This window comes from Mus caroli, chromosome 2, assembly GCF_900094665.2.
Source record: "Mus caroli chromosome 2, CAROLI_EIJ_v1.1, whole genome shotgun sequence".
In the NCBI taxonomy this organism is placed as follows: domain Eukaryota; kingdom Metazoa; phylum Chordata; class Mammalia; order Rodentia; family Muridae; genus Mus; species Mus caroli.
Genome location: NC_034571.1, coordinates 118,187,885 through 118,200,562, shown reverse-complemented (window position 1 = coordinate 118,200,562; position 12,678 = coordinate 118,187,885). Strand labels below are relative to the sequence as shown.

Genomic DNA, 12,678 nt, shown 5'->3' with positions numbered 1-12,678 from the left:
TGTAATTGAGGAAAATATGTAATAATAAAAAAAAAGATGCTATCCAAAAAAAAAAAAAAAACCCAACAGTTAGTGTTTAAACATTCAAAAAAAAAAAAAAAAAAAAAGAAATACTGATGGTCTTTCACTTAACGTTACAGTTTAAATGAGCAGCGCTTTCTAAGTTCAACTCTCTGTCCATCAAACATCGTTGCTATTGTAACGCTTCTAGTATGTCCTTTTATCCTGTCATCAACATGGAAGAAAAATGGGTGGGAAGTATTACTCCAACCATTTCCCTGGCTGGATACTTTGAACTCTGAATCTTTTCATGGGAATCATTGCTACCTCAGCCTTGTCCTGGGGCCATCACTCAGACGCTCATTTCTTATTGGTATAAATTACAGAGGTGACACTGGAATGTAAATCCTGCTAAATTAAGGAAGTCATTTAGTCCCATTAAAGCAAGTGCCAAGGAAAAAACCCACAGTGCACTGTAAGTGGTTTTATACATAACATAATGAGCCTCGATAATTAGGACCCTTCTGCAATCTGCATGATATATGAATCTCGATGAATTATTTTATTTTTGTCAAATAGCCACAAGTCATGTCAGGTGAAATGTTGCCATCTGCACACACAAACTGCTACACTAAGCCTTTCCTCTCTTTTTATCCCTAGTCCAACACTGCAGCATCCGCTGTATGAATGGGGGCAGCTGCAGCGATGACCACTGTCTGTGCCAGAAGGGGTACATCGGCACTCACTGTGGGCAGCGTAAGTATACCGTGTAGATGCTGGTCACAGGCAAACCTGTGGAATTACGAGACAGGTGCTGGGAATTTTCTTTGATAACTCAGGGCGCCACATTTTCACAGATGTCTCGGGACCCTTGCAGATGGACAGATCACCCCAACATTTAGTGGCAGTCTTCCATCCCGGGGTTGATAGTAACTTGCTTGGTTCACGCTCTTTTTGTTTGCCTTTGCCACCTGCCTTGCCTCACACCTTAGGCTTACAGGTATGAAATACTTCTTTTTAAAAAATATTTGACAGTTATTTAATTCATAAACTACATACCCCATCCTTTCCCACTGTAGAGCTTCATAATGTTAGCTCATCTACCAGATTGTGCAAGTATCACCATCAACCAGTTCTAGAGCATTTTCATCCCTTCAGAAAGAAATCTCAGCCTAAGTTCCACACATTCGCCTCTTGATTTGCTGACTGTCTCTACCTGAATTTTCAGGAAGTATTTCAAAACAAATCTCATCTCTCTTTCCAAACATTTTCCTTGTATTCACTAATTGTGTCTGCATATCTCCAGCTCCCCATGACGGACTCTGCTACACTCGTGCTGACTGGATGTCTAGATTGCTTGTTCACTCACAAGCACCATTGATTGTGTCTGCACTCTGCTGGTCCCTGCACACTGCTTAGAATAGCTGTTCATCTTATGAGCTTCTTCATTACCATAGGATGAACTACTCACACTATAGAAAATCTTGGAAAATTCATTATTAGTAAAACAAAACTACCTATAGTTCTATAATCTGAATACTCCTTTCTAGGCCCAAGATAGATCTTTTATAGTTAATATTTGATTATTTGTATTTTCTTCTCAATTATTATTTCACAGTTGTGTTAAATTCTACTACACATATGCATACTTAATAAAAGGTTACTGTCCATGTTCTTTTGAATTTATATGATGGAAAATGCTACTGTAAATAAATCAGCACCTATATTATGCCCAGTGATTATCCCCACACTACTTTGTGACAAGAATATTGAGTTTTGGGCAGCCCAACTTGGAAAGAGGAGAGAGTCACAGCAGCCCAGCTGGAAATTAATATGGTGGCAGTTACTCCTTGACCAGCTAATTCCCCAAGTAACCACACAGAGACCTTTTAATATTTCAAAGCTTAGGCCTTTTCTGGGCAGACTCTCAACTAGCTCATCTAAGTTAATCTGACCATCTAGCCTTATCTAGCCTTCCAGGTCAGGAGTCACACTGGTCTTCCCTCATATCTCCTGGTGAAAGACCTTTCTCTTTTCTTCTTCCCAGAGTTCCTTTCCCTCCCAGGAAGTCCTGTCTTCCACTTCCTGCCCAGCCCATTGGCCATCAGATTTTTATTAAAGTCAAGAAGAGAATGCCTTAGATAGGCGAGGAAGGACGGAGACCTAGCTTCACACAGTGACCCTCAACAGAATCCCAGACTTAACATTTGGTCACTTGCAGTTAATGGTGCTATCAGCATGAACATTGTTGCTCCTTAGGGACACCCTCTCAAAATTACACATCAGTCCTAAGCAAGAGTTCACTCACTCACATGAAGTTTGTATCTGGTGAGGCGAGTTCGAAACATGCACCTTAGATGCAGAACTGAAAGCATTTCTCAGGGGCTGCACACACGGAGATGAGACCGTAAGCATAACCCAGGTACAGAGTCAGCTGTTCAGGGAGCATCCTGTGGTGATCTGCAACTGTGGGGTGTCTGCCCAAAGCAACACTGAGGGGAGATCATTCCCATTGTCTGGGGGGAAGGGTCCAAGTGCAGCATCCTGAGACTTTCTCTCCTTATCTTGCAGCTGTCTGTGAAAGTGGCTGTCTCAACGGAGGGAGGTGTGTGGCCCCAAATCGGTGTGCCTGCACATACGGCTTTACTGGACCCCAGTGTGAAAGAGGTAAAGTGTTTACTAAGTGATTTGTAGAAAGGCATTCTGGTGACTAATCTGTTACTGGCTTATATTGTCATCAAGTGTGTGCAGCTACTTCCTGAAGTTGGCTGGCCAGGCTTCTGAAATGTCACTGAGGAGGTCTCCAGGATGCCAAGATGGCGGCTCTGGGTTTGCATGCTGCTCAGGTCTTGGCAGTGGATGCAGTGTTTCATAGTGAGCTTACACAGAAGAAGGGTGGGCACCAACATACAAAGGGGACAATTTCCCATAAAGGTGAAGTCATGAACTTCACATGATCCTGTAAGTTCGAGAAATGCTTTCCCACAAGAACACACATAGAAAGGGAAATGTTTAGGATGAAAAATCACACTAGAAGAACCACTGACCCTGGCAGCAGCTGGAATGACAAACACGGAGTCCAGGGTTAAGTGCAGGGGTCTGCTAAGTAGCTGGGCTCAGCACTGTGTACTCAGTGTGTAGCCCAGGAAGTGTGGACATCTGTTCTTGCTCTTGCCTCCAAAAAGCCACAGCTCAGAGATGTCCAGGAATAGCCTTAAGGCCAAATGAGTACCAATAAACTTTCATTTGAATCTGGATTTTTCAGTTTCAAATTTACTGCTCCATGCTCCTATCAGTTAAAAGAAAAATTTTGCCTGCTTTGCCTAGCTAATACGATATTGACTTATTCGGGGATGCATAATGTTCTTAATGGATGCCAGCTTCATTTATCATTTTGTCTCTACACTCATAGTCATTTCCTCATCATTTCTAGTTTAAATTTTTATTTTAGTGTTGTTTTAAAACTGGTCTTTAAAGTAATTTATCTGTCTCTCTGCATGTTATATATTGTATGTGCACACGTATGCATACCCGTGTTCTACATGTGGAGTCCAGAAGAGGATTATGAATTTACACATAGGCAGACTAGGCACCAAGATACAAAGGGACAATTTTCCCTATCTCTCCTTAAAGCTTTCTATTTTGGCCAGCCTGGCTGGCCAGTGAGTTCCCAGGATCTACCTGTCTCTTCCACACAATGCTGGGGTCACGGGCATCCACTCCACCATCACACCCATCTGTTATATGGCTTCTGAAGACTTGAACTCAGTGACTCTGACTTCTATAGCAAGTGCTCTTACCCACTGAAGCATCTCCCTAGCCCTACCATTTGTTATTTAGTGAAGCTTAAAAGGTTTGTGTTATATAAAGCTGAAATTGGAAATTCTCCAGAGCTGGAGATGATATAGCACATGCTTTTAATCCCAGCACTTGGGAAACAGAGAGACAGAGGTAGGCTGATCTCTGTGAGATGAAGGCTAGCCTGGTCTACATAACAAGTTCTAGGATGGCTATGGCTATATGGAGGAATCTTGCATATATATATATATATATATATATATATATATATATATACACACACACACACACACACACACACACACAAAAGAAAATTCCTCAGAACTTTCCAGAATTGCAATGATCACTCTTCTCCCAAATTGTATAAAGATCTTATTCTAAGATGGAAAGCAAAGCTAATTATGATTGTGATCGACACATGTCACTCAAATCATGGAGCTGAAACAAAGAGCACTTCAGTATGTAAGAAGTTGTTTATTTTTCAATGTCAACATAAATTCAGTTGTTTTTTAATATACCAAAGGTACATTTTGATAAGCAACTGTAGGGCAGTTGCTATGATTGTTTGATAAATGACACAGTATTGCTGTTCTTTGGCCCACTCTGAGTGTAATGAGTGAGGCCATTGTGCTGTATATTGACATCTTTTGGAGTCTGTGTTTAAGTGTTTTCCCTTTATAACCCGTGCACGTATATTATTGACCTGGAGCTAAGACATATCCAGTGGCACCTTAACAATGAAGGACAATTTGTAATAGATAGTAGCCTTCTGTGGCCTTACTGTTAGCTCGGTGAAGATGCTACCGATTAAAATTGTTGATGTATGTCTTGGTGGCTTGTGAAGGGAACACTTTAGACATTGCTGCTGAGTTTAATTTGTCTTGGAGAAACAATGAATAAAATAAACATTCTTCTTCAAACAAAGTGGTCCAAGGTTGTCTGCAAAGAATAATTGCTTCCCATGGTGGGAAGTGCTAATGCGGAGCACCCAAGGGATTTTGAGCCATTGATATTTACCCGTTACTATTTCAAAAATGTGATGTTTGCCAAAGATGGAGAAATGGCCTGAATGCATGAGATTACCAAATTACTAATCAAAGTGGTGAGTTTCGATGTGGAGTCTCCAAGTTTAGGGTATATTTAAGTAGCCTTCACTGAGATGTGGAAGGACTTGGCCACAGAAGAGTAGCGACTATGGCAGCTTTCCAGATAATGGAGAAGTGGAGGCTGGGGACAGGAAGTCAGCTTTCCCTAGCTGTTACCTGCCATTGTTCTCCCAGGAGCACAGAGCTGCCCTTCAGTGAGGGAGGGGAACCAGAAAGCCTTTCTTCTCACAACGGGGGGAGGAGGAAGTACCATTTTGATTGCAGAATTCATTTTTATCTACTGGATCTTCACTAGTTTGTTCTCTTCCGAAAGTTTAAAGAATGGGGTCCTATATCTTTTTACCTATTACATATGTGAGATTTCATGAATGGTAGATGAATGTGTAGAATCTATCATGACCATCAATGTTGAAGGGAAGACAGCTTCTCTTGATGAATTGTGTTAACGGATAACTAACTACTTAGGTTAGTGGTATTCTGTTTTCATTGAGATGAGGCATTTTTGTTTGGAAACCAACTTTTTGGAAGCCATTATTCCATCTGTTCTCTCTGTCTCTCTCTGTCTCTCTCTTTGTGTCTCTGTGTCTGTCTCTCTCTGTCTCTCTGTCTCTCTCTCTGTCTCTCTCTCTCTTCCCCCCTGCTATAATAGCATAATGGCAGCCATTAAATGATAATGAAACTGCAGGTTGCCTTTTCCACCTCTGGAGTGAGGCTCAGGAGCAGCTGTGGATTCAGAATCCTTAGTGCCTGACACATGGATGTGAACTGTGTCCCTCTAGCCTCTTCAGGAGATCCAGAGGCATAGTGTTAGACATGAACCATTTATTCTAGAAGGCAGGCAGTGTAGGTTGTCTACATGTAGACAGATTAGCATTCTTATCATTTGTGCCAACCTTGGCTATACAGGAAGTTCAGGACCAGCCTGGATACCTGAAACCCTGTCTCAAAAAGCAAATTATTATTATTATTATTATTATCATTATTATTATTATTAAAAATTAAGCCTAGGAGGGTAGTTTTTCTCCATGTTACAGTTCAACCAAGTTTGTTTTAAGTAATTTTAAAAACCAAAAGAAGGTAAACCATTGCTTGGATGAATCTAACATAAGGTCCTGGAATTTTCTGACTCATTTTGATTTAAAGGCACCAGTCTACTCTTCGGAAGAGCAATTCTAGTCTGGCTGCTCTTTATATTAATGGGCTCCCAAGGACTACACAGGCTATGAGCGTGTGCCTAGCTTCTTACATCCAGATGCATTTGTTCAGATAAATCCCTGCTCCTGTCTCCAGGATGAGGACAATATTGGGCTCTGTACCCACTCCAGAAATGCTTTTAGTTGTTAGCTGTTTATCAGTGAAGTTCAGGGGAAGCACTGTTGGAATCCAACAGAGGGCATGAGGTAGCACAAAGCTGGTGCCAGTCACTGACAGGACCAACCTCCTGCAACTGTGCCTGTCGTGCAGATGGGCAGGGTTTGTCTATTTCTGTAGCAGTGAATAAACAACTAGGCTGCTTGTGGCTCATCTGTACCTGTAGGTGCGGATGACGTGCGAGGATTCCTGCTTCCATCCCTTAGCTTCTCTTACGTTATAAAAATTGTCTTTATTAGATATATTCAAAATAATTTCATTAAGTGGTTTTTAAAACTGTATCATATTAAGCAACCAGTAAGTATTATGTGAACCAAGAAGGGCATTGACTGTAGTGTCTGATGAATGGGAAAGACCAATACTCAGTGATACAGATTTATGACAACCACATAGTCCTGTCTGGATATACCACTTCATCAAAGAAAGTGGATGCATTGTTGATTCACAGGAGCTGATTAGAGCTCTTCGTGACTCCCTCCCTCCCTCTCTCCCTCCATCCCTTCTTCCCTCCCTTCCTTTGTTTCCTTTTTGTCTTCAAAGTTTTCCTTTTTTTGAGTTTTATTTTGTGCTGTGTAGCCAGATTATCCTTATTTTGCCATCCTCCTGCCTCAGCACCGACGCCCCCTCCAAGTGCATCATATTTGGCTTAAAATCTGTTATAAATAAATTCTATGGCAAATAGTTGGGGCTTATGGCACAGTGTTATGGGATGCATAGAGAAAGTAACGTGGCTTCCATAGTGGATCAAATTCTTTTCTCTTCTCATATATTTGCCTGTTGGTGATAAGAGGACTTAACAAAAACCTATAGAGTACAGAAACCTATACTACATGGAAAAAGCCGCATGTTCATGGATGAGGGATGAGGAGAGGAAGTGGCAAACACATGTGTACTAGACTCCTTGCTAGCTTTTGAAATAGGGACCTACTGTTTCCCACAAATATACAGGCTGGAGAAGGTTATACTAAATAGAAGAAGGCATCTCAAAAAGTTAAACATTTCACAATGCCACTTGGTTTGGAAGCTAAAAACAAAAAATTCAAAGGCCAAATATTCCAATGCAAAACATAGTAGAACGCAGCCTATACACAGGCTGAAGGAGTATAGAGAGCTGGTGAATGGCGGGGTCTCTTCTTGTGCCTCTCCGAGACTTGTCTGGGATCTTGAAATGAAGAGGAACTTCCTTTTCTCACTGGACCGCTTCCTCTCACTGCCTCAATGTCGTTTTAAATTCTAAGAGGCTGTGGATAAGGTTCTTGGAGTCAGTGCTGCAAACCAACCCTCATCCCTCTGGGGCCTTTGCAGGTCAGAACTCGGAATGCTGCTGATTCTTCCCACAGGTGACAAGCAATAGTCCCATCACTAACATATGCTGAAGTACTCTGTGCGCCTCGCCTTTGGTATTCAGTCTAACAGAGAGGGACAATGTGAAGACACAGAATGCCCCAAGGCTGACGCTATGACTGAGGTGGTTTTACAACTGGGCAGCTGGCAGATCATCGAATACACCTGATTTTCTTAGACGTGGTCCAGAAACTACACCTATCAACAAAGATGTGCATATTTCTGATTGAACAGCTGTGGTTCAGAGGGCACACGCACCTCACAGAACCAGTTGTGTGCAATTGGAAACTGCCTGACTTCTGTCTTACACTCTCTCCCGCACCTTAGGCTGGGTTTCCTGTTGACACAGAGCATTTTATGATTGCTTTCTAGATTTCTTAATGTAGACAAAGCACCCTACCTTCCTGCTTTGGCTTCCACCAGCATCACCATCTGTAGGTCTCTCCTTTTAGAGTCTATCACCTTTGCTGTCTAGGCAGCCTTTGGAGGAAGGATTCCAGCTCACCCACACCAGCTTTCTCTTTTGGTAGCCTATGGCTAGAAACATTTGTGCCTTTTAATTTTTGCCACCGCAAACCACCAACTTTGGCACAGTAAAAATCCATCTTTGGACCCCCCCATCCATGTAACCTACATTGGGCATTCCTGGGTGCTCTGTGTCCTCCAGTGGGCAGGACCTATGATACATGCCTTTGATGGGCACAATTTTGAAACCTCTCTGGTGACTTGTATTACAAAGTAGATTCCCACCGGTTCCCTCACAAGTACTTGTGACACCTAGTTCTGTCAGGTAAGCGCCTCCCATGGACACGTTCATATACACACAGATTTAAGAGACTATCATATCCACATTTGCAAATTCTGCATCATGGTATCATACTTGACCTTGACAGTGTCATGTATGTCTTTGTGCTTCAGTTGAAAGGATCGTTTTAACCTGTCCTTGCATTAGTGAAGTAAGGATTTAATATTTTAAAATGTGATATTCTTATATGATATAAGCATGTGGTACATGATCATGTGTGTGCAGGTGTGCGTATATGCAGAGGCCAGCAATGTAAACTGTGTGTCCTGCTCTGTCACTGTTCACCTTTCTCCCTCGAGACAGGGTTTCTCACCTGACCAGGAGCTGTACAGACCTGAGCTGGCAGACTCAGGAACTCTCTTGTCTTCATCTTCTACACGGTGCTATGGGTACAGACAATCCTGCAGCAGTGCCCGGCTTCTTATGGGGGATTCAAGCTCCGACTGTTACATGAGCACAGGAAATGCTCACGAGCTGTCTCTCCAGCCCTAAGGCTAAAATGCACTACTATAAAATTTGCTATCACAGAGAATTAGTTTCAAATCTTACCTTTTCCTTTCAGTTCTTGTGAACTTGGAAATTTTTGTTATATTTATTTACCGTGTGTGTATTTATCGTGTCTGTGTGTCTGTACATGCTTCTGTACACATGCCACAGCACGTGTGTGGAGACCACAGGGCAACTTTTGGAAATCTATTTTCTCCACCCACTATGTGGGACCCAGGGGACAAACTCAGGTAATAAAGTTTGGAACCAAGTGCCTTTCCCCACTGAGAGCCATTTTGCCGATCCCATGTGGATGTGTTAAAAACAAAGCTGGCTGTGAGCATCCACGTGCGATATTTGGGAAACTTCTTAGTTTGCAATGTGTAAAACTCAGCGTTTTAATTTTTGTAGTAGCCACGGGAAGAAAAGGGCAAATTCTATTTTTTAGGTACATTTTATTTTAACCTGATATATCTAATTTCAATAGATAGCATTAGAGGTTATCAATATAATGTATTCCATTATTTTTCTTTAGTATGTCTTTAAAAACCAAAACCTATGTTTTACCACATCTCAGTCTAAAGCATCAGATAGCTGCTTGTGGCTCATGGCTGTGGTGTTATCCAACACAGCCCAGAGCCTTGCTTCCAGTGTGGATAGCCAACCTTAAGCAAGGACCTTTCCCCCTCCAACTGCCTTTTTTTTCCAACTTTACAGAAAGCAGTATTTTTACACAAAGCAAAAAAGGACAGCATGGATACTCAAAAAGTAAACAAATCCAGAGGGTACCATGGCTTCAAAGGAGCCTATTTTATCAGGACTGTTTACTGGAATCCTGTTAAGCATGAGCTCGGAACACACTAGCTGCATCATGTCAGGTGTGACAAGTACAGTAAATGTTTAGTAAAGGCCCAGCCTTGACCTACACAAGTGGTAGGATCAGGAAGTAACGCATGGCTCTTGTCATCAGCCTTGAAACAGACACACACACACACACACACACACACACACACATTGCAAAGAGCCATTTGTGCAGGAGACAGCAAAGTAGCAGAGGTGACAAGAAATAATGTAAACAGTAGGAAGACAGTGCACAGATATACAGACACTCAGTTTGTTCTGGGGCAAAAAGGAGGACTCCCTGCTGGGAGCACCCTTTTATGGGAGCACAGATGGAGCCTAAAGGTCTTCTGGCCTCATTCCAAAGAGCTGGGTTCAGGGCTCTCTGAGGTCCACCCCCCACACTCTCTATTGTGCTTCTGTATAACTTCTGTCCAAGGCAAGGTATGGGCTTTTAAAGAACTTCTCCTTTGTATTAAGGCAGGGTAGTGGAGTTTTAAAGAAATTCTCCTTTGTATGTATAAATTGGGAGCGGGCCAGTCTATTTCTGAAACTGTTTCAGCTCTATCTATGAACCGCCGTCCAGAGACTCTTACCAAGTTTATATGCTCAATTGAGAGTATTAGGGGATACGTGGTGCTTATGTTTCCTGGTAGTCATGGTCCCTAGGGAGTCAATCTTTGGGGTTTATTAATGTATATTGGACAGATATCTGGAGCTATGTGGTCCATCTGATGTGCCAAAGTACTTTTTGTAGAACATTAGTCCCAAGAGGGGTCCATGAAGCGTAGTTTCCATGGTCAATATCATTTTGGAAATCCTATACTACAGCCTTATTCTTGGAGAAGTAATGGGGGCATTAACATATGAACTCCTGGGAGTTCTATGTGAAACAAAATATTTTGGCTTAACTTAAAAACTGGATATTCTCAAATCTGCCCATCTATCCTTCCAGAAGCCTCCATTCCCCCCGCCCCCCATTGATGTCTTTGACATCCTTACCCTGAAGCTCTGGATGCTGATTGTATTGATGATGGTTGCTCACATGCCCATGCAATGGCTTCATGTTTTGGGATTAAGTTCTGCTTCTTACATGATCCCCACTCCGACGAGGTGACCAGCTAAACTCCTGGGTGGTTTTGGATGAAGAGCATCATTGTAAAGACTCCCTCATTCTCTGAGAGGATTGAAAATGTTCTGTATCCCATGTGGACATGACTGTAAATGCCTATCACCAACCTGTGTGGAGTGATGGAGTCTGTGGAGGACATGAATGGAGCATTCAACAGCTTTCCCACTGTGTCTCCTCATCAACAAACCCTTTGCTCTGAATTGTTCCAGAACTTTAAAAGTCGACAATAGATTGGGATCTTTGTTTCCTTAGAAAATGAAAATATTCTAGAGCAGCATTTCTCAACCTGTGGATTGCGACCCCTTGCCAGTCACATATCAGATTTCTGGCATATCAAATATTTACATTACAATTCATAACAGTAGCAAAATTAGTTATGAAGTAGCAAGGGAATAATTTTATAGTTGGGGTCACCACGACATGAGGAACCACATTAAAGGGTTGCAGCACTAGGGAGGTTGAGAACTATTGGTTTAGGGTCTCAACTCATAAAATAGGGCTGTGTCTGTTTCTTTCTGGTGAGCCGTTCCCTGGCTACTGTCCCCACGGAGGCCCCTTTGACCTTCATTGTTGCAGGACACGGAGCCAGGCTGTAAGTGGAGGCTTGCAAGTCAGGCCCATGTTTATCCAAAGGGAAAGTGTTTTTTTTTTATAAGCTCGGGCTTGCTTTTGAGGAGCTGGACTTTCCCTCAAGTCACCCTGGGATGCTTGCACTGTCTCAGAGATCCCGTCTCTCTAAATCAGTCTCATGAACTTTAGAGCAAAGCAACACAAGGTCCCCTCGGCAGTTTAGATCCAGTCTTTCCTTATATGACTTATAAACTTCACTTGAGAAGAGGAAAGTATTTTGTACCTTTCTCTAGCATGGGAAGAATAAAATCCAAGGTACACAGAACATCTTAGTGATTCAGGGCTGGCACTGGAAACAATATGCAGTAGAATTGACTTGTCTTCCTTGAGGAAGACAGCCTTTAAACAGCATAGAAAAGTCTTGACTATTTTTTAGAGCTCATAACTTGGAGTAGCTAGGTGCTTGTCAGCCTTCACTTAGAACCACATTCTTCCTGTCATGTTTCCACTTACCAGGCGGGGCAAGTTCTCACAAAACCCATAGAAGACAGCAGGTTGAAGACATCCACAGCCGCATCCTGGGTCCCTCACTGTGGGCTCCTTATGGCTTATGGGTTGTTTTTCTTTAACTTTTATGAATTAGAGGAATTAATAGGAAAATCATTCCCAGACTAACTTCCACCCCAAAGGAGCCCCTATTCCAATTTAATATTATATGACTATCATTTTAATGTTACTTTAAAAAAATGCCTGTCTAGGAGATGTCATTTTTCTTAACTGCTTTGCCATTCCCAGCATTCTTGGGAATATGCTAAGGGCACAGGTTCTGGAGAGAAATCCGTCCATTTGCTGGCCATGGGGCCTTAGGCAACTAACTGCTTTCGTTTTACTTCTCTGATCTGTACAATGGGTGTAATGAGGGCCTGTGCTTTACTTCTCTGATCTGTACAATGGGTGTCATGAGGGCCTGTGCCTGGTGGAACTGTTGAGAAGGCTCAGTGAAGTAATTTAGGAAGCACTGAGCCCAGGACTCTACTCAGAATCTCTACTCAGAGAATTTTGAAGACCCATGGTTGAAACTATATTTCAAACTTAAAGAAGCTAATGCCCTTGATTTTCTTAATGAATTAGGTGATTCAGTGCACAAAGCTTTCTACAAGATGGGGAAAAAATCAGAAAATGATTTTACTGGCTGGCTGCTCTTAGTTTCTGGGGAAAAAATGATG

At 42.2% G+C, this 12,678-nt stretch overlaps 1 protein-coding gene across 2 annotated transcripts in view; it reads left to right on the top strand.

Annotated features, from left to right (window-relative positions):
* Positions 1-12,678, top strand: part of Fbn1 (fibrillin 1) — a 206,071-nt gene that overhangs the window by 41,504 nt on the left and 151,889 nt on the right. For both annotated transcript variants that reach the window (XM_021156745.1, XM_029472540.1), the window contains exons 5-6: positions 661-756; positions 2,572-2,667. In XM_021156745.1, coding sequence (XP_021012404.1) covers positions 661-756; positions 2,572-2,667 — 192 coding nt within the window. The remainder of the gene's footprint in view (positions 1-660; positions 757-2,571; positions 2,668-12,678) is intronic.